The following is a 22,011-nucleotide window of genomic DNA, read 5'->3' as shown; positions in this document are numbered from 1 at the left end:
GGGAGGCCACCAAAGCCCCTGTACCAGGGCTCTTGTCTGAACCAAGCAGCCCCTTCTGCAGGAACACTGAGAAATAAATGACCTCAGACATAATAAAGATCTTTACAGAAACTCCCTAGGCAGCCAACCTGGCTTAACCTTTTCCTTAGCAGGATCCTCTCTACATCTCAAGGCCAGCTTTAACTGGGCTCAGGAGACTGCCACAGTTTTCCTTTTTTTTTAAATATCTGTCATTTTAGCTCTCCTCCACCTACATGGGGAGATCCCACTGGAAAGGTTTGACCCCTTGTGCCAAGCTTTGCATATGGAGTTTTTAGCAGGAAAAAGGTTTTTGGTTTTTTTTCTTTCCCTTTTTTTTTGCCTCTGAAATAGTGTTTGCAGTGTCATGGCCAGGCAGCAGCTTGGCTCAAAGAGCAGGCAGAGAAGCTCCAAAATGCTGAGTACAAACACATTGTCCAGGAGTGGATCCATCCATCAGAGGCAGCACCCAAAGGGTCACCTGCTATCCACCAACACCCATTCCAACCCCACAGGACAACCTGCAGCTCTTCTCCACAGGCAGCACAGCCAGCCCACAACAGGAATTCAGCCTCTCTAATTCCACACACAACTGGAGCTTAAAATAAACCACCCAGTCCAGGGCAGGCTCTAATCCAGGGGGAGGAAGGAAGAAGAGCAGAAGGATCACTTGTTTATTTCACCTGGTTAAAAACTAAAAGAAAACTGCAAGTCTCTGAAAGCTGGGGAAGGAGGGAAGAGCAGAGGAACAATTTTGTGCTGCCTGTTCCTAGCAGGAAGCGTGGGGAGGGCGACCATGACTCCATGTGGAACTGAAGAATGACCCTGCTCTCTCTAATCCAATTTATGCCTTAACATGCCCAGCACCAAGCAGGCTCAGGAACAACAGGAGAGGCAGTTCAGAGGGCAGGAATGCTCAGGAGGGAGCAGTGCTGCATGATAACTTGAGGGGTTAGTGACTAAATTAGTGGGAACTGCAGAGAGAACACATTTGCATCTCTTTCAGCTGCTTCAGGTGTGATAGCAGCCTCTGCTTTCCCAGTCACTTCATCGTTCTGAGGTTTCTCAGGGGGGAAAAGTGTCTTTCTTCTGCACTGCAGAGTTCTGGGAAGAGCCATGCTTGGCTTTAAGAGCCACCTTACTTCAGGAAAAATGTTACTCAGTTGCATAAAACTGCTGGGCTGCTTTGCTTCAGGAGAAGCTCAACGTGTTCTGCTGGCTCTGCAGGACACAGAGGAGCTCCAGGGCTCTGCAGGGTCACAGCCCCAGGCTCTGAGTGCTCCTGGCCGTGGGTGCAGGCAGCTCCCACCCCAGACGATTACTCATGTTGCAGAAAAGGTTTTGCATTCAGGGAAGAAGGTGTGACACCGTCACAGCATCTGCCAGTACAAAAAAGAAGCGTGGGGGGGAAGAGATCCCAGGGCCACAGCTCTGTGTGCCCCAGGGAAAGCTGTGCTTCCAGGGAATTCAGCCCCAAAAAGCAGGGATGGAGGCACAGGGAGGTGCCTGTAGAGCTTACCAGGGGTGCTGGTGCCGGTGCCAGCGTCGCTGTCGCGCCTGTCCCAGCCTTGGTCACTGTGGCCACTCTCCGTGGGGCTGAGCTCGGCCCCCTGCTCACTGCCCAGGCTGCTGGGGCTCCCCAACACTGGGGGGGACTGGGGGACCCCCAGGGCTCTGCTCATAGCCTGGCTGGGTCCCCTCGTGGGCGCTGCAGGGACAGAACAGAGATGTTGCTGTAGACACAGAGCTGGATCCTAAAGGAGCAGGAACGTCCCAGCTCCAGCCAGGAACCCTCGGGAGCAGGGTCACCCCTGGTTCTTGTGTCCCAGAAAACACCAGTGATTCCAGTGCTGCAAAGCCAGGAGTGAGGAGCTGGCAGGGATGGGCTGCCAGGAGCAGCTCCCAGCTGCAAGGGCAGAGCCTGGAATGCTGCAGACCATGGGATGACCCAGGGAGAAATCCCAGCGAGGTTATTATTGATTATTTCTTTGTTTCAGTCTGTTTAATATTCCCCTTCCTTAATAAAAACGTCATAATCAACACAAGAGAGGATTTTGCTCTTTTTTAAGGCATCTCTCAGCATCAGCAGCCAGAACAAGGTGAGTCACCTGCCCCAGCTGGGAGCCTCACCTGGCACAGCCACAGCCAAGGAGGGAGGAGAGCAGCCGAGCCAAGAGCCAAACACTCAAGCACTTGACACTTCCCACCCTCCAGCCACAAGGAACTGCAGCTCCTCACCCATTCCTGCTTGGAGCTTTCTCTCTTGAGAGCCTTTTGACCCCACAGGGATGGGTTTGTCATCCAGGCTGGAGGAGCTGAGCTCTGAGTCGCTGTCGCTGGAAACCACTGCAGGAGAGATCAGGGGGAGGAGAGAAACACATTTATTCACAATGTTCATAACACTTCCCAGAGAGGTGCCAGATGGATCCAAATAAAACAGGAACAAATGCTGACTCGCTGCTCACGTTCCCCCTCTCCAGAGGAGACCCTACCTGCAGTTCCCCTGCAGCTGTTCTCTCTTCCTCTCCAGTGTGAGGTGCTTTTGCTTTTTGCAGGTGATTTATAACTGCACTGCACAAACTCCAGCCGTGCCAGCACCTGCAGCAGGTGCAGACACCACCAGTGCTCCTCTCCTGTTATAAATCCATATTTTGGTATTTGCTTTCGCAAGTATTAAAATGAATGCTATGTGTTATATGCTTTTGCTGTGTCTTTTTCTTTTTCTCCTGCTAAGCAAGTTTTAGGCACAGGTCAAGAAGAATTTTGGATGTTAGGGCAATGTCCTGTCTGTACAAAGCCAGATAACCTCCAGGAAATAAATGATGTGGCCCAGGCTGCTGTCAACACTGACTGCCTGCAGAAGGAGGAACCCCAGCCCAAATAAAAATGTGATAAAGAGAAATAAAATCTCTTTCATGCTCTAAAAAGGCGGATTCAGGGCATAGCCATGCAAAATACTTCTTGGAAAAATATGAATATGCATTAAAACCCCACAGCAGAATGGGATAAAAGGAGTGTTCCAAAGATACCAGGTGTGCTCCTGATATCCTGTGGGGAGAGGGGTTGTTTCCCTCCAAGCTGCATTTCAAGTGTGGCAGGGCCTCCAGGATCTAAGAGGAAAACACCAGACAAATCCTGAGCAGATCAAATCATCCCCCTCAGCAAACTGTGTTACCCCTGCATCCCCACAGCTCCAAAGGCGAGGGTCACTCCTTTTCCTCAAAGAGACTGTTCTCCTGTTCCAAAGCTGCTTTTTTTTTCTCTGTGGTTTTCTTTCCCCTGAATCCTGGCTCTCTTCCTGCAGCTTTCCACTCCCCATATTTTCCAAAAGAGCTGAAGGAGTCTCATTTTGCCAGACACAGCTTCCCAAACTGGCAGGTTCTTTCCACTTTTCCATGCAATTATGCAAACACCTCTTCTGCTTATACTGGTGTAAAAGATAACTTGACTGCCAGCTGCTCTGGGGAAAATGAGAAAGGTGTTTTTCCCAATTCCTGGGTTTTTGTGGTGGTTTGATCTCAGAACAGAAATGGTGGGGCTGATGAAGGAAGGTAATGGGAAAAAAATCTGTCTTTTGTTTGAGGGATTGCACCTAGAGCACTTCTCCATGTGAGCAGGCAGATTCCAGCTCTCCTGGCAGCTCAGCAGCCACTTCAAACAGCAGGTCACAACTGGTAAAAAGTACAAAATCGGCCCATGAGGGACGTAAAGCAGGTAACACTGCAACCTACAGCCTCTCCTGCAGGAAGAGGAAGCCCTGATGATTATTTTTTTAGCTCCATCAGGACATCTCTAGAAGTTCACATCCCTGTGAGACGTGATTTTCTCTGAACAAACCACGCTGCCCCCACGCCGTGTTACTCACAGTGCCCAGCCCCAGAGAGGGACGTGGTGACAACCACAGGGTAACACAGAGCTGTCACTTCACCTCTCTGTGTCAGCCCAAACCCTTCAGCACTCCCCAGGGCAGGAGCTTGGGAATCTTTCCCCTTGCACAGAGCAGGAGCTGTCAAATATTCCTGCCAAGCACCTCTGCAGCAACTCCTCTATTCAAGGCAGCAATCTGTACTACACAAAATATTTCATTTAAAAAAAGGAGAAGTGAATACCTAAAGTAATGCTAACATCCCTGAAGATATTAAAGTTGGCTGCCAGTGTTATTGCAAGGCATTATTGAAGTTGCCCTGGCAGGCAGCTCCTCACACACACCCTGCACAGCCTTTCCCTGCAGGGAAAGGGGCTGGGGAAGGGAAAAAGGCCCCTATACAAGCTGGGGAGCTGCAGTGCTGGCTAAGAGTCCTCAAAGCAAAAGTTTGTCTAAAATACATCTTCATTACTACCCCACAGCTCCCTGGGAGAGGTGGGGACTTGTACATAACACTGTTAAAAACAATTCATACACACCAGAGTGGTTTTTTTCCCTATACTGTCCAAATCTCAGCTGTAAGATTCATTCTGACCATCTTATTGCTCAATTCTCTCAGAAAATGAAGTCCTGTTCCACTTGGTCATCATCTGTTTTTTTTGGTTTTTGTTCTTTTTGCTCTCCTGGATTCATAAAATCCATTGCTTTAGAACAGCTCCTTCCTCCATGAATCCTCTGAAAATGCTGGGAGCCAGGATTTATTTGGAGAAGGCCCCAGTGAATCAGTGGAGGTGACTTTAGCTGCCTGTCCTCCTGCCATTCAGCAGCTCAGAGAGAACCAGCACAAGAGAGGGAAAATATTAATGACTCGAAGGCACTCGCACCACAGGACCAGCCCTGTCTGCTCTCATTTCCTCTGCTGCCAATGAGAGTGTATTTTACTCACTGCACCAAAGTCTCCCTTTCAGGTAATCCTTCATCCAAAGCTCCCAGACCTTTCCAGAGCCCAGAAGTATTAAATCTGGTGTTCCAGCAGTTGCTGATATATCAATAAGAGTCGTTGGGCAGCTGTTCTTCCAGAGAACGGAACAGATTTATCCCTATCTCCAGCTGACTGGAAAAAAAAAAAGCTCATAAAATAAAATCTGTCGAGATAAAACTTGCTAGAAAAGCAGTATTTCCCCAGGGAATGGGTCACTCACTGAGAGCCTGGAGCCCTGCAGCTGCTGGCAGAGCCCAGGGTCCCTCCACATGAGGTTCAACCCCAAGCCAGGGGCGTCAGAGATCCACGGGGAATGGTGAAACACAACTGGCTGCACTTATCCCCAGAGGCAAATCAGGACGTGAGGAGGCTGTGCTGAGGCCAAGGGGAAGGAACACTTGGCTGGGGCTGGGATCTGTTATTAAATGTGTGTTTCTGGCACAGGAAGAGCCATCCGAGCTCCCTGGCGCTGCCAGCGCAGGGCAGGGCCCAGCCTGGCACACACAGAGCTTGGCACATCCTGCAGCTGTCAAAAACACAGCAAAAGCACGTGGGAATCACAGCTCCAACACAACCCCAGGATGAGCACAATCCCTGAGCAGGGCTGCCCTGCAGCACCCAGATTTTTGGTAAACATGGGGAGCAGAGGGTGGAACAGCTCCTGGTCACTGCAGGTGGGAAAGGGAGAGAAGATGAGGATTATTCCAGCCCAGGGTCCCACTGAGGGCAGCTCCTGTGCCAGATCACACCCAGGGGTGCTCCAAGAAGGAAGAGGTGACTGGACCCAACCCTTGTCCTTTTCAGGAGCAGCACAAGTTGCAGCTTTGTCACTGCAAAGCTGGCGAGTTCAGTGTCCCCTTTGGTGGCCTGCAGAGTTCTTCACCTTCCCCAGCACATCCCCCTCTGCCCCATCCCTCAGGGATTTGGCCTCCAGCTCACAGACACAGGACAAACCCACTGCATCCCCCTGCCCAGCTGCTGCTCCCATGCCTCTGGCACATCCCACTGCTTGGCAACACGGATGGAACAGGAAAATCCCCCAGATTTTCCCCCAGGAAAATCCCCCCTCGAGCACAGCAGCAGGCAGCCCTCCTGCCAAACAGTGCAGCAGCTCAGGGATCACACTTCTATTTTCCACCCAGCTGTTTTCCACGTTTTTCCTGCAGAACTCATATCTTGGAAGAAGGAAAACCCTGCTGCTCTTGCTCCCACCCCCTGACCCAGCGCAGAATCCCACACACATTCCAGCACATGGAGCAGAGCTGCTGCCCAGCAAAAGAAATATTGCTGCTATTCTCCTCCTGACAATACATTTGTGCCTTAACTAATAGCAGGGTTCCCATGGCAACTGCTTGTTTATAACAGAAAAACTAAAGGCACCAGCAAATCCCAGTGTCAGCGAGCACAGGAGAAATACCGAGTGTGCAAAAATAAAACTTCTGTCTGGTGGGGTTGGCTTTTCTTCCTTGAGGCACATTCCCACCCTCCCTTGGTCCTGCTGCCTTCCACCCTCCTGCAGTGGGAGCAAATGCCCAGGTTCTGACACTGATCCTCTGCTTTTGAGGGGGAAAAAGGGAAATTCAAGGTTTGTCCCATCTCAGCTCCTGGTGTGGAGGATGCCCAGGGACTGTGCTGGCCACACCTGACCTGAATCCCCAGAGAGCTCAGAGATGATTCCTTCAGCATGTTATAGACACATATTATATTGTTGGCTTTTTGCAAATATTAAAATGAATGTTATGTGTATAAAGGTCAGAAAACTTGGTTATATCAATACAGTTCCTTCTATTTCTGTTACTGATGAAACTTAGAAATAGTGGTATAACATATGTTGAGCTATGGCATAGTATTAAAACAAAAACTACTTTTGTTTGTATAACCCAAAGACTGAAAAAGATAGTTAGAGACCCCCCTCCATTCTTGGATTATCTTGTCTAGATGAGGACAGCAGTGACCAGAGCTCTGGGGGAGGAATTTATTGCATTTCTGTTATCAGGGAATGTGAAACTCGGTGGAGCCAAGAAAATTGATTTATTGGGAAGGGGGCAAGGTAAAAACTAAACAGAGGAACACCAAAAATCCTAAGAAGAATGTCTGAATATGTATGAGAATTTATGGATATGTAGTAGGGTTCTATTTTTAAGAGACAATCCTTTGTTAGTGAGGTGTGCTCTCTTGGCTGGATGCAGAGACACCCAGCTGTATCTGTATACTTTATTTTTACCTCCTAATTGTCTTTTTATTACACTTTAAATTCTATAAAAAAATATGTGAACCTGTTTTTTTCACAAGCACATCAGAGCTGAGCAGAGGGGCTGGAGAGGGCTGGAAAAGCCCATGGAGAGCAGCCTGTCAGAGCCAGGCATGTTCAGTGCCAGAGCTCATTCCCAGGAACATCCTGCCAAACCAGCACCGGCGCTCTGCTCGGAGCTGCAAGGACGTGTCTGCGTGAGGATGTACAAGGTGTGAGCTGACAAATGGTGCCAGCCAGGCAGGGGGAACCAGGCTGCCTTGGAGAGCTCAGCCCAGCTCCAGCTGCAGATTCACAGTGGCAATATCATCTCCACAGGGGAAGGAGCCTGCCCTGCACACGGCAGGGCTGGGGGATGACAAACGGCACTGGCACCTTCAAAAGAGGTAAAAGGAGGGGGAAGATGCACAAGCTCCCAGCTGCAGAGATGAATTACAGCCCTCAGTGCCCACTGAAAGCTGTCCAGAGGACAGGCAGCCTCACAGAGAAGGGCAACAGGGAAAGAAAGCACCGGAAAATAAAGCCATAAATTCATATTACCCAACCCATAAAACAGCAGCCTGACAAACATCAGAGGGCAGGGACAAAGGCAGCTCACCACCCACATCAAAGCTTACCAAAGGTCACTTTGCTGTCCTCCCCCTGCTCCTTTGCTGCTCCTGCCTGTATTTATGGGGAAGCCTTCTCCAAAAAAGAGAACTCAGCTGAAAAGCTGAACTAAGCAGCAGGCCAGGTCTGGCCTCAACAGCTCCAACTCTTAATGTTTTCTCTATCATGTGAACAAAAAACAACCTCATCAATCAGTCCCTCTGCTAAGACAACTCCTTCCAAGCATCTCCTGGAGGGAAACACAACCATCTATTGTTGATCTAATTTGTCTTTAATTACGAAAGTTAGAGTAGGGCTGGGAGTGCTTTCTTAGCTGGGCCCTGAAGAGAAGGTTTGTAAACCCAAGTCTCCTGAGGTTTCTTTATTAAAAGATGATTTCCCCCTGCACATCTGGTAAGTAGAAGAGTGCATGCAACTGGTTCATTTGAGAGGTCTTCTCCAGCTGAGGGAATCTAACAGCAAAAACCAGAAGGGGAGAGGCCAGACAGTTCTGCTAACCCACACAGAGGGAAAGGAAATCCAAGCAGACTGGCAGTAGCTCTGATTCTGCAGCACTTGCATGCTGGCAGAGCACTTTCTAACTCAGCTCACAGTGAAGTGAGAGCAGCAGAAATAAGGAGCAATAGCCCCAAGGAGGGAGGGAGTGAGACCAGCCTTGGGCCAGCCTTGGCTGCACAGCGATGTCCACCAGTGGCACAATCCCTGGAGTCCAGCAGGAACAGCTCTTCAGGCTGTGACTGAAGGCAAGTGTCTGCTCCATGTTCATCCCAGAAAAACAGTGGGGGTGAGGTCTGCAAGCAATGGAGGAAAGCAGGGACTGAAGGATGGGCAGTCCAGGAGGACTGGGACTAATTTGGGCCACCAATGTGCACTGAAATATCAGTGAATCCTCACAAAACCACCGTAAACCTCCAACCTCCGCGTGAGAAACACACCACACCTTGCGGGGTAACACCTCTAACAGAGAACTTCCCCTGATTGTTGGGATCCTGCCAGCAATGGGAGAAGCCAGGTCCTTCTCCCACCTGGTTCCTGGGTGGGACAACCAACCTCTTCCCCTGGCCCAGGTGAAGGAGCGGCTGCTCCCGACGCTCTCCGGCTCCGGCACGGCCGCCTCGCCCTGCCAGGGCTGGGGCTGCAGCTCCAGGGGTTTGCTGCTGCTGCTGCTCTTCAAAGGCACGATGTACTTGGGCAGCCCTTTGTAGAACCACGCTCCAGACCTCTTCCAGACCTGCCAGAGACACAGTCAGGACACCTTCAGCTGGGTTTTTACAGCAAGAGAGCACAGCCGCTGCAAAATGAGCTCCCCGCCAAGCTCGGCCCAGCCGTTCCCTCCCATCCCAAATTCCTCCCTAGTCCTTGTCAGCTCAGATTCATCTCTGTCCTCCTTCCACAACTAAAAAATCCCAGCTGTGAAGAAGCAGCAGGTACAGATTGAAGGAGGAGCAGAAGGTGATGGCAGAAGTGCTGCCTCAGTGCTCATCTCACAGAGCAATTCAGGCCAAGCCAGATCGTGTAACGAGCTTGAAAACCCCAGAACAAGAACAAATAACCAGAACCTGCAGCAGGAAATGGACCTCGAGCACTAAACTGTAATATCTGCTGTAAGAACAGCCTCTCCTCTCCAATTTAGCTTTAATGCAGCTTATGATGAAGGCACTCTATTAAGTATATTTAATATAAAGCCTGCTGTAAGCCAGGGGAAGGGAGAGGGGTGGCAGCTCAGACAAGGAGAAATGGCCTCTTACAAACCTAATTCCTGTGTGCCTTCCAGCAGCCTGATAATGAGCTAAAGACACCGGGCAAAAATAAGTTAATATAGTAAAAATATCATTTTTTACTTCTTGTGCTTCTGCTCAGAGTGGAGGAGACCATCAGTGTTTCCACTCCAGGTTCCCAAAGCATTTTTCACACAGTTTCATCACGATGGCAGTGGGTGCAGATGCAGATATCCCTAATTGCAGCAATACATTTGCAATTTGCCTTTAGAGCCTAATCAAAGCAGAGGGCAGCAGCAACCCCTGACACTCAGGAGCTGCTCTCCAAAAGCAGGACACCAGCAGCACCATTGCACTGATGGTTCCCAGCCCAGAGCCACCAACAGAGAGAGCTCAGATCTCTGTGTCTGAGCTCCTGAAAGCCAAGTTTGGGTGATCTGAATTCAGAGGGGGACCCGGTAATGTGTTTTTTTTAAACAAAAGAGCACTCAGCAGAAGAAAGCAGAGCACTGCTGTGACCCAGCACATGTGCAAGGGGGAGGCTCGTGCATCGCAGCAGGATCAGCAAAGCAGGAGGTGAGAGCATCCTACAGCTCCACAACGTGCACCACCCAGCAGGAGGCTGAGTCTGCCACCCAGGCAATAAAGCTGGGAAGCCAATTTCCCAAGACAGCAAGTTGTTCTTCTGCAGAGGGGGTTTTGGCAGGCAGGACATCTCAGCAGCTCCTTCTCCGCTGTGCCAGGAGCCAGAGTGACCCAGGCAGCCAAGGCACAGGCTGACACAGCTCCTTCTGTCCCTTCTGCTGGCACGTGGGGACCGCACAGCAGTTGGCACAGCGTGTCAAACAGCACATGGCAGTGCAGCACAGCGACCCTGCAGGAACAGGCTCTGCTCTCCGAGAATTGGGACCAGATTTTTGAAATGCTGCAGATATTTGAAGTGTGGGACAGACACCTCTGCACAGAGCTCAGCCCCTCTGCAGCTCAGGCACACATGGCCCATGCAGGAGCTGCAGGCTGGCCAAGCCCAGGTCTCCCTGAGGAAGGCTGGAGGTTTTGGGAGCAGCTGCACCCACAGGGATCAGCAGGAGAACAGGGACAGGGCTGGAAACTGCCCATCCCTGACACACACTGGGGTTCTGGTGCACACACACCTTCCCTGGATAAACTGCTGGGGAGGAAACAGCCCTCTGGTACAGCCACTCTCTGAACAGACCTTGCAACATCTGTAATTTAATTTGAAGTACTGGAGAGACCTATTATCTTCAGGCGAGCTCCAATTTAGACACACCATAAAACCAATCAGACACAGCATGGATGGCTGGAACAAAGGCTGGGCACCCCCAGGTTTCTCACTACCCCAAAGCAAGTCGTTACAGAAAGAGTTAATGACATAACACACCCAGCTCTGATGTGGTAATACTAATATAAAACGGATTCTCTGCATATATATTCCCTTTAAATTGGTGCTTCTAATAGAGTTTGGTCCTATTATGGCAGCAGTGAAATTGTTTTGAAATCAGCTCTAAAATAGCTGCAGCAAGATGCTCTCCCCTGGATGGATTCAGTCCTCTGCTCCTCCAGGTCTGCAGCACAGCCCATCCCAAAGGACCATGGATCACATCCTACTCTGGGGCAGTGGGAGCATCCTTGGATCAAAACTGGTCAATGTTGCTGACTGCTATTGATGGCATTTGATTGATGGCCAGAGTGGCCTGACAGCAAAGCTTTTGCTTGATTTTAAATTAATACATCTGTAGCAGAGCCTGGAGAATGAGATTCCTGTTTATTAGCAGGAGTTTACAGGAAGGGAGGATGTTACTCCCACCAGTTCACATTAAGGTGAAATTTGTTCCCCACGGCAGTCTGAGCTTGGGTAGGAGCTGGAATGTCACCAGGGAGAGGGACAGCCGTGGCCATGACAGATAAATGCCTTTTCTAACCCTGCTAATATTCCCATTAAAGTTGCATCAAGCCATCATTGCAGCTATGGAGTGACACATGCAGAAGCAGATGGGGATTTTATCGAGCCTGGAAATGGGACCTAACAGAGAATCACTGGGCCCTGGTGAGACTCACGCTGCTGCTCAAACTTCCCTGAGTGTACAAGTGCTAAAACAAGCTCCTGAAAGGGAAAACATGAGGCCTTGCTGATAAAGACGTGGATCACAACTGAGGGAAGCGTAACAATGAGTCCCAGCCTCCCCAGGGTCCTCCTCACCAAACATCCCTTAAACAGAGATGCTTAGGAAAGATCTTTGCTGCAAAGCCACATTTTGCTCTGCCATCTCCTGCTTGTGCCCTGCAGGAGCTGTTCCCATCCCTCAGCCCTTTCCTTCAGAGCAATCTGGGCTTGGTGAGAGGAAAACCACCCCTTTTAGCCTCCCGTGCTGACACCAGCAATACCAAAAGGTAAAGCAGCTCCCTGTAGGCTACAGCGAAGAAAAAGACACCTGCAGCTGCAGCCACCCCGGGAGGACCTCGCTGGCACCCCTTGCTTGCAGCACATTCCCACACAGCCACTTTGTCCCAGCTCTGCAGCCCTGGCACCCCGCAAACGCCGCTGGCAGCGCGGAGAGAGCGAGCGCTCCTCACCCTCGTTATTTGCATTCATCTGCCTTTCCATAACACAGAGATTTCCAATTACATTATTTACAGCAATCTGTTGTCAACTCCCACATTCGGCACTTGAGGATGAAGGAAATTAAAAGGCAGTGAAATTACCATTCGGAGCTTTGTTTCCAGAATAGCAAAATCTCTCTCCCCCCTGACCCCGACGTTTCTCAAGCTGCGGTGGCTGCCAGCCTTCAACTATTTATCATCCCCCTTTCAATCAGCCCTCTTTTTTTTTCCACCCATGGCTCTATTCTAGAGGACACTATTTTGAGTCTAACTACTCGCTGCCACCCCCAAAATAATATGGCAGAGGCTATTGATGAGTTCTTTCAATTGCAAACAGGTGCACATCACTCCGATTCAATCCAGAGTCACTCAAAATAAACACCCCTCTCCATCCCTGGGGTGTTTTGCCAGGAAATCGTCATGCCAGGCAGGAATAACCCCAAGTTGTGTTGCTTTACAGTGTTCCAAGTGGTAGGAGTGGATATGTGAAAAGGGAAGCACCGGGGGCAAAAGGGGAGGAGACGACCCCACTCTTCCAGTGCAAAAATCTTTGTGTGGTTTATTGTGATAAACTGAGAAATGCAGCCAGCCTTGAAAATGCTGTGTAATGAAGGAGAAGGAATGAAAAGGAAAGTGAAGCAGAGGGGGAAAATTAAAACTTTTAACAGGTCCCTGGTAGCTGACACTCTCTTTCATATTTGAGGGAGTTTAAAAAAAAAAACAACTGTCTCTCCCCACCCCAGGGGAACTGCTTTCATTATCCCTACAATTCTGGATGTGTCAATTCAAATGTAAATGTGCACAAATGCTTCCAAGAGGATTTTAATTACAATGATAGCGTCGCTAATTATGGATATATATATATAAAAAACATATATAAAGGGGAAATTCAGGGAGGTGCTCTGCAGAATCTGGTGCTATCAGTCAAAATAAGGCTGTGCAGAGACCTAAAGGGCTGGGCAGGGATTTGACAAAACCCAGCAGGTCCCTTTTCCCCTTCAGGTGAGGAGGTGACAGGCAGGTTTTGGCCAGGCACAGCTAATTCAGCATGGGCACTGCTGCTTGAACTGGCCTGGCAGCAGGGAGTCGTTCCAGCTGTGTTTTTAGCCACCAGCTCTGCTGCCAGGCAGGTTCTGCTGCTCTGACAGCTGCTGCAACCAGCCCTTGGCACTGCAGGAGCTGCTCCCTTTCTGCCCCAGAACCTCTTTCCCCGGGGAGTTTCTCTGCAAACCCAGAGGCAGCGCTGGCTGCAGTCAGGGGTCAGCATCCCTGAGCTCCCCACGGGATCCACGCAGGAGCAGGACTGAGCCAGGGGCATCAGCCAGGGGCATCAGCCCTCCTCACTCTGTCTGCACAAAGGTGAAGCAAGATCAAAGCCAAGAAAGGCACAAGGAGCAGGGAAGGAGGGAAGGAGGGAGGGAGATTCTTGCCCTCAAAAGCGAATGTGAGCGTGGCTGAATTTGCTTCTGCCCTTGCTTGCAGGAACACCAAACCACAATCCACATCATCCTCAGTTCCACTGCCATGCAAACACATCATTGCAAAGGAAAACACCCACGGAATCCTGAAAGAACAAAGGAGGCTTTTCCACAGCTCCCTCTGGAAACAGCTGGGACAAATGCCTCTGGAGTGCTGCAGGTGAGCTCTGTTTTATTTCAGGATGCACTGGGGGTGCCTGTGGGTCCCTGGGGGTGTTCCCTTTGCCAGCAGGAACATCCAGGCTCTGCCAGCACACACATCCCCTCACTCTGCACATCCCCTGCTGCCGAGCACGCCGCTGTGTTTGGGATGCCTGGGATGCAGGCAGAATCCTGGGAAACAGCAGGCAGAGCCCATTCATCGCCTCCACTCTCCAGAAATAAGCCGGTGTCAGAGCAACTCGTTCCTCATCGCTATGCAGCACAGCCTCCCAGAGCAGGTTTTCAAGGAAACAGCAAGCAGCAGAGTGGCTGAGGCTGGGATTCCCAGAGGGATCTGCGGGCACCAAGCACTCGACTCCGGCTGGAGAACCCATGTAAGGCACAGCTTGTTGCTTTGGTGTTTGTTTTGACCCAGGCTGGCTGATTATTTAATCACAACCTAGGCCAGCACCAAAAGGGGGAGATGGGTACCACGTGTCACTGAACCTGTGCTGGCTGAATTCCAGCCTTGTAGGGATAAATAATAACATGGGAAAGGGAGGGATGGGAGCAGGAGCACAATGCCACACGCTGCAGATGTTAGCTGGTGCATGGCAATGTCCAGCCCCACCATCCCGAGGTCCTGGTGGGGCCACGTTTATTCTGATTTGCCTCAACTTCCTTGCCCTGGCTGACATGCCCTGCTAATTCTCAGTTCCCAAATCCCCCAAAAATAAAGGCAGGGCATGTGGGAAGACAGAGGGGATGTATGATTTAATGTCTGTGAGCCCACACTGTGACCTTTCCAACCTTCTCCTGATCAGGGCACCAGCAGCAGCATAAATAAGAAAGGAGACAGATTTGAACCCACCTCAAAGGGAATTGAAAAATAAAGCAGAAGTTAAGGATTGAGAGGCAAGCTGAGGCTATAATTTAGTCTAAGAAGGAGAGGTCCATCCATTTCCATCAGGGATGCACTTTGGCTGTATCTCAGGACTCACAGAGTGAGTGCTGATAGTTATCACACCCTCACCCTCTGGCCATACATAACACCTGCTGGACACATTAATATTCTCTGTTCAGTGACCAGGTTACTTATTATTTTTTAAGAAACAGGAAAAAAACCCACAGTGGTACAGAGATATTAAAAAACCCCAACAGAATAAAAGAAAGAAAGGAAATTTTAGTCCCTGCATTTCCCCGCAGAGCACAGAGAATATCTGCACCTGCCTCGCTCTCTATTTTGGGATCTCTATCTGGAATTCAAAACATCTGGATGATTCAGTGTATCAAATTGTTATCAAAATCCAGGGAGCTGGAATGCTCTCTTCCTGCCCTGCCCACACTGCTGATAATTTAAAGACCAGCAGCAACCCTCATTTTACCTGAACATGGACTTTGTGGGTGCTCCCACACAAAAAAATCCCTCCAATGTAAAACCTAAGCAATGCAAAGTTTACACAACTAATTAAAAAAGGAATAAATAAATCAGCACCTCCAACACCTGCACAAACACTCTCATTGCACTTCAAAAATTGATTTAGCAGAGCACCCAGGTTACACAGTTGGGTGCTCTGGTCAGAAATAGCTGGACTGGATTGATGCTCAAGCCAAAGCCCAAGATAAATTGATGGGAACAAGTGAAAATCCATCTGTAAGCACAGAACAAATTCACAGACTTCACTTCAGCACAGAGCAGCGAGCCCTGATGTTGGTGGATGCTGGCTGGCAGACAAACACTGAGGCAGCCCATTACTTTTTTTTTCTTTTGCAGTGTAAAGTCAAGGATGAAGGATATAAAAATTTAGAGACCTGCATTAGAAGTCTCACACACTGGAAAGTTATGGGATTTTGCAGGCAGGGAGCAAAACAGATTTAAAGGCCGCAATCCTGGTTATTTTTAGTGGGACAAATATTGCAGTTATGCTCTACATCTCTCAAGGTGTATTAAAAAACCAGCCAAGTTTACTTGCCCCAGAGTGAGGAGGGAAAGGGTGTAAGGGAACAATCCTGTTATGGCCAGAGCTAGAAAAATCCCACAAAGCCAGGTGTGGTTTTTCTCCTTCACTCCTTCAATAAAACAAAGTTGTCACCACTGGGTGTGTTTGAGCTTCCCAAATCCCATTTTCTGCCTTCCAAGGCACAGGGAAGAGCCCTCACATGCTCTGCACAGGTTTGGGGTGGGCAGGTGGATGCTGCTGAGCCCCATCTCCCCACAGCTGTGTTTTACCTCTCTCTGCTCACTGCAGATCTTGCACAACCACAGAGGGCGTTTCTGGGCTCCAACAGTTTCTATCCCACACTTGGTGCAGACTTTCTGAAACAAGGAGAGAGAAAAAGAGAAAAAGCAAAAGAGGTGGTGTTAGCAGCTCCCCACAGCCCTTAGGGGAGAGAAGGTTGGGAAGCAACAGCTCTGTTTTGCTTTTCTTAAAAACCTAAAAAATAAAATGGCACCATTTTCCTGTTTTTCCTGGAGAACCACTGACTGCAGGAAGATGCTTCAGGTCTATAAGGACATGAGACAAAGGCAAAACCACAGCAGAGTCCTCAGCTCCAAGGTGAGGAGAGAACTGGACAGGGCAAATCAAACCCCATCACCCACAGGTGTATTTCCAGAGTGGCTTTTTTATTCCCCTAAATCCTAACCCCCAGTTTCTGTGGCGTGGAAAGCAGCTGTAACCAGGCACAAGTGCAAGACTGGAAATGTTCTCCTTCCTCCTCTCACACACAAGTGTTAAATGTTAAATCCTACAGTTTCCCCTCCATCTCAGCAGACTCTCCCTGATCTGTGGCTGTTCAGCAAGTGGGCATGGCCATGGTTACACACATTCCCTGAGTGGCTGATGGTCCTGCACAGCCCTTTTTGCTGCACAAGGGAACTTTCAAGTCTCTGCTGACGTTCCAAGCCATTTACAACCCAAATCACCCAATATTACATAACGAGGCTGATGCCTATCAGCCCTGGTGTGCAGCTTGAATGAGAAATTGGATGAATCCTTTGATCCTCACAGAGGGAAAAGCCAGTCAAAAGAGGAGAGCAGAAGCTGAGATACACATGAGGTTAGGATGTCCCCAGATTTACACATCCCCCACACCAGGCTGCTCCTGTGTGCAGGGATGAAGCTCTCACCGTCTCCATCCCACTATTCCTGCCCTCATCCTCATCCTCATCCTCCCAGAGAAATAATGAACAACCTGTTGAGTCTGGCACATCAGCCCTCAACATGGTGCTCCCCAAGGCAAGGGGGATGCACAAATTCAATTACAGACACCACCTAAAAGACCCCAAACTCTTCCACCACCAACCCAAAACCCGAGGGAGCAGCTCAGCCTGAAATACCCTCCAAGATCCCAATCCCCACATTCAAACACACATTCAAACGCTCCCTCTAGTGGAAGTTCCCAACCGATTTGACTCCCATGAATTCTGAAAAATCCCAATACTCAAACGGTGTTTTCCTCCTCCCCTTCTCTGCAGAGTAGCTGGAAAATTAAGCATCACTCCCAGCTCCTTGGAAGAAGACAAAAATCAATGGCATTAAATGTAGCCCCATTTCTCATTAAACACAAGACAAAGTGCTTTCCTCTCCCACTCATCCTTCACCTTTTTTAATATCAATATTATATATATTATATATAAATATTATAATAAAATACACTATTATATTATATTAATATTAGTATATTTATATATTTATATATAAATATAATAATAATAAAAATATAATAAACATTATAATATTTTTTATATCAATCCCCTCTGCATGGTAAATGGCACTTTGGGCTTTGTCTCTCTCCTGCTATTGTTAACACATCTGGCTTTGCACACACCTTTGCCTTGCCACAATGCCTTGATTTCCCAGATAATAAAAACTAATCACCAAAAGCATTCTTTATAAAGCAGGAAGTGGCACTTAGAAGATTCATCAGAAATGCAGCAGCTCTGTTCAGCAGGAGGGGCTTGCTGAAGGTAAATCTTTGCTGCGTTTCAGGTGCATCATTACAATTCCTGTTATTGAATTAAATGTGCTGCAATGACACCGGAACGGAGCAGTGCCCGCCAGAAAAACATGAACTTTAAAAATCCATAATTCCCTGACAAATTGCTTCATGCACACAGCACTCCATGAGTGATGGATATCCCTGGACAAGAGGGAACAAGCAGTTCACTCTGTGCTCTGCAGAAGGGTTGGCTGTTCCCTGAGTTGACTCCACAACATTAAAAAGCAGAAGGGGAGAAGCCCAGGGCACCCAGGCAGAACTGCCTTGGGCTAGCACTGAGCTGAAAAGTGCAGCCAGACTGAAAGAAGCTGCAAAATGCACCCTGGAAAAGTAGGATCTCACTTAAATCAACCTGGATAAGGATGTTGCTGAACTGGCCAACAAACTGCAGACAAAAAGGGAATAAACATTAAAAAAAAAATATATAAGAAAAGAAGAAGAAAAGGAAAAGGAAAAAAAAGAGGAAGGGGAAAGGGAAAGGGAAGGGGAAAGGGAAAGGGAAGGGGAAGGGGAAGGGGAAGGGGAAGGGGAAGGGGAAGGGGAAGGGGAAGGGGAAGGGGAAGGGGAAGGGGAAGGGGAAGGGGAAGGGGAAGGGGAAGGGGAAGGGGAAGGGGAAGGGGAAGGGGAAGGGGAAGGGGAAGGGGAAGGGGAAGGACCCCAGCGTTTCTCTGGGGGTTTCTGGTCACAGCCCTCCCAGAGCCTCAGGCTCACACTGTCCCACCAGCTGTGGGTCACTCCTGGAAATGGACAGGGCTGGGAAGTGTCTGAAGCAGCCTCTGCCTCCTCAATCGTGTACAGGGTTCACAGGAAGTTGGTTAAAAAGCCCCGTGGCAACGTGACTTAGCTGGCTCCTGACAAGGTGAGAGCAGAACTGCCACAGGAAGGAGGCAGGAACAGAGCACATCCTGTTATTCCACATGTCTGGAACACAGGAAACAGCCAAGAATCTCCTGCCTGCCACCCAAGCCTTTATTCCTCACAGTGTAGAGACCATGCTGCTCTCAGAGCTGCTCCCATTCAAACCAGACCTTTCACTCCCCACTCCTGCTTCCTTCCACACCCCTTCCTCAAAAGCTGCTTTCCCCACAGTTTAGGACCCAGGGGCTCCAAGATTTGTGTTTCCTTTCCTAGGCACTGCATTTAGAAGGAATCTTCTGCATAATCCCTGCATTGCTCCAGCAGAGCTCACAGCAGCTGCTCTGCACCAGAACTGTGTCCCACAAAGGCCAGCAGTGCCACAAAAGGTTGTCCCCCATGGTCCAACCACCAGTCCGTGGTAAAGCAGCAGGTTTTTCTGAGTCAGAAACACCCCAGCACTCAGCAGGTGCCCTCACCTTGCTGAGATGAAGGAATTCCCAGAGATGAGTCCCCAGAGGAAGGTGGGTTTCACGAGCAGGAGAACCACCTCCCAGCAGAGGCAGGATGAGGTGGTTGCCCTGGAGATCATCATCTCCACAGCAGCACAGATTAACCCCTCGGCTGTGGAGCCAAGAGCAGCAGGAATCATCCCTGGGGCTCTCCCTGTCAACACACACAACACAGGCAGGCCCTGAGGCTCAGGGCTGGAAAACTTACACAGGTTTGGAGCTTGAGGATGGACCTGAGTCCTCTTGGAAAGTCTCAGGGAAAGTCTCTGAGCAAAGCTCACAGACTCTGTTGTGAGTTGTCTTTGATGGCTGCACATTTCTGTCCCTCATCCCACACTGCAAACCCCAGCTGGGAGATGCAGAGGGGCTGGCACATCCCATTCCAGCACTGACTGCAGCTCAGGCACTTTAGGATCCTGAGGAATCTCTTATTATCATCAGGCTGCAACAGAAAACTCAATGGTCTGACAGCACCACTGAGAATAAAATGAGTTAACCCTGCAGAGCTCTCCAGCTTCCAAGGGGCCCGATGGCATTTCCTAGAGAGCTCTGCTGCCAGGAGCAGGCACGTGTGGCCAAACCCACCTTTTTGCAGTCCTGGCAGAAGACAGAGGAGCTGCCCAGCAGCCCCAGCATCTCCCCACAGAGCAGGCACTGCGAGAGGCCGTTCCCCATCGCGTTCTTCCTCATGTTCTCCAGCCTCTCCACCAGGCGCCTGCGGGCAAGAGGCAGAGCAGAGGTCACAGCGCTGCAGGAAAAGCTTTAAGTGCTCAGACCAGGGAAAGTCCAAAAGCACTGGGAAAGGGCAAAGGAGCTAAACCTGCCAAGCCTTCTCCATTTTCCCATCTCCCTGAAAGCAGCAGTGCAGGCGCTGACTTGCCCACTTCCCATTAGAAGCAGGAAGGCCGAACTGAAGACCAAACACCAAAACGAGCCAGACTGAAGCCATCAGACCAAAATGAGTCTGGCTATGGCACAGGAATGCCAGTAACTGCTCCCTGCTCCATCCCACAGCCCATCTGGATGGCAGGAAGCACATCTGCACCACAAAGCCTGCAACAGCAGGGCGGGCAGAGGGGAGGAAGGCGGGATAAGCCATTGGGATGTAGGGTGTGGAGAGCATGCAGAGCAAGGTTGTTCTGCCGTAAGATCACTGCTTGGCAACCTTCAGGCCTCCATCTGCAGAGGGGAACAGCAGCAGCCAGGCCATTTATCAGCACCAGCATGGAGAGATCTGGCTATCCGTGAATCCCACTGTCATTAGTGAATCCCACTGTCATTAGTGTTAATGTCCCGTTCCCAGAGCAAGGCCAGGCCTGTTTGAAAGAGGCACTGCCCGTGGTGGGGAGGTCAGGCTGCACAGCCAGACCGAGCCATCATTAGCGGATTTATGAACCTCGGCTTGGACTCCGGCACAAAAGAACTCCTGGGAGTCAACAAAAGGCATTTCAGAGAATGCTTCACCACAGGAGCTGCAAGGGCAGCGCTTGCTGCAGCTCCATCAGAGCCACACAGGAACAGCCGGGCCCTCAGGGTCACTGGCTGCTGCTGGGGTCTCCCATTTATCACAAAAACATCGCTGTCACTTCTCGTTAGCCCTCGCTAACGAGCTCAGCACAGGGCAGCAGGAAGCTGGGCCTGCTGGACACGGGCTGGGAGTCCCTGAGGTTTCCTGTCTCATGAACACAAACACTGCTGGAAAATGCTGCAGGGCTGCCCAGCAACCTGGCTTTAATGGCAGCCAGTGTAGGCCGATCGCAGCCAGAGCTCAGGCCAGACCTCCAGCAGGACTCAGAGCAAATGGGAACCTGCAGCAGCAAAAGGATGCCTGTAAATTAAATAATTCAAGCTAGCAAACCCCATCCAGAGGGCTCAGCCAACTAGAACATAAACTCATTCTCTGCTCCAGGCAAAATCCCAGGGGCCTGGTGCGGACAAGGGAAAAGCTGACTGCAGTGCCAGCAGTGATCCTGAGCGTCCTGAGCCAGCCCTGGGCACAGCCCAGCATCTTCCCAGCCTCTCCCAGGGCCACTGCCTCAGCACCGCCTGCGTTTTCCAGGGATTCTGTCAGGGCTGCAGCCTCAGCAATCCCCAAGGCTCAAGGAAAGCATGAAAAGACTTCAGAGAGGAGGAAAACATGACATCCTCCCCAGTGGTCATCGCCTCCAAACAAGCAGCATGGGAGGGGATAAAACCTGGCCTAAGGGATGCTCTGAGTGATGGAGGCTGAGCTCAGGCAGCAGGGAGAGCCACTCCTGTGTGTGCTGACCTTTCCTTGGGAGGGGACGGGGAACGTGACCGTACCCAATGCGCTGCTGCTCGACCACGTCCAGCTTCTCGGCCTTGCGGATGACTCCCAGGATGACCTCAAGTTCCTTGGGGCTCAGAGCCTGCATCTTCCTCTGCTTCTCAGTCTGGAATGTGTGCACTGACCAGCCCGTCTGGAGCCTGTGGGAGGGGGTGGAGGGCAGGACTCAGCTGGGAAAGGAAAGCACAAAACCCCTGCCCTGCCCCACAGGCCGAAGCTGCCCAGGCACACGGACTCACATCAGCCTCCCATCAGGGAAGTCTGTTCCATGACTAAAGCAGGAGTTTCCTCTCACTGACCACATTTCCACATCACCCCCTCAGCAGCAGTGTTGTCTCTCCCTGCCCTCTCACCTCCCTTTCTGCTCCTGTTTGTGTTTTAGCCCCCCATTCCTGTTTGTCCATGAGAGAAGCAGCAGCCCTGGGGCTGGCTCTCCTGGGGACACCCTCACAGAGGTGGGTGCTGATGCCAGGCACCACAGATGCCAAGAGCAAACTCCCAAACACGGGGATCACCTGCACCGTCCTCCCTCCAGGATCCCACTTTAGGGATCAATGTTTGCTCTGTTCAAACACACAAATCCCTGGGCATGCCCAGAAATATAAATTTGGCAACATCCTCCCCTGGTCTAGCCCAGGTTCACATGAGGA

The 22,011-nt window shown here is 50.3% G+C and overlaps 1 protein-coding gene across 4 annotated transcripts in view; it reads right to left on the bottom strand.

Annotated features, from left to right (window-relative positions):
- The window catches only part of RPH3AL (rabphilin 3A like (without C2 domains)), a 37,143-nt gene that overhangs the window by 6,281 nt on the left and 8,851 nt on the right, over nt 1-22,011 (bottom strand). The window contains exons 3-8 of one of the 4 annotated variants that reach the window (XM_086859734.1): nt 21,358-21,501; nt 19,639-19,768; nt 15,915-16,001; nt 8,776-8,956; nt 2,257-2,364; nt 1,538-1,726 (exon numbers count right to left, since the gene is read on the bottom strand). In XM_086859734.1, coding sequence (XP_086715860.1) covers nt 1,538-1,726; nt 2,257-2,364; nt 8,776-8,956; nt 15,915-16,001; nt 19,639-19,768; nt 21,358-21,501 — 839 coding nt within the window. Of the gene's footprint in view, nt 1-1,537; nt 1,727-2,256; nt 2,365-8,775; nt 8,957-15,914; nt 16,002-19,638; nt 19,769-19,873; nt 21,272-21,357; nt 21,502-22,011 lie in introns of those variants that run through there. The other 3 variants (XM_086859736.1, XM_086859737.1, XM_086859735.1) reach the window with 3 other exon arrangements.

This window comes from Cyanistes caeruleus, chromosome 21, assembly GCF_971803275.1.
Source record: "Cyanistes caeruleus chromosome 21, bCyaCae1.hap1.1, whole genome shotgun sequence".
Lineage (NCBI taxonomy): Eukaryota > Metazoa > Chordata > Aves > Passeriformes > Paridae > Cyanistes > Cyanistes caeruleus.
This window is presented reverse-complemented; position numbering and strand designations above follow the sequence as displayed.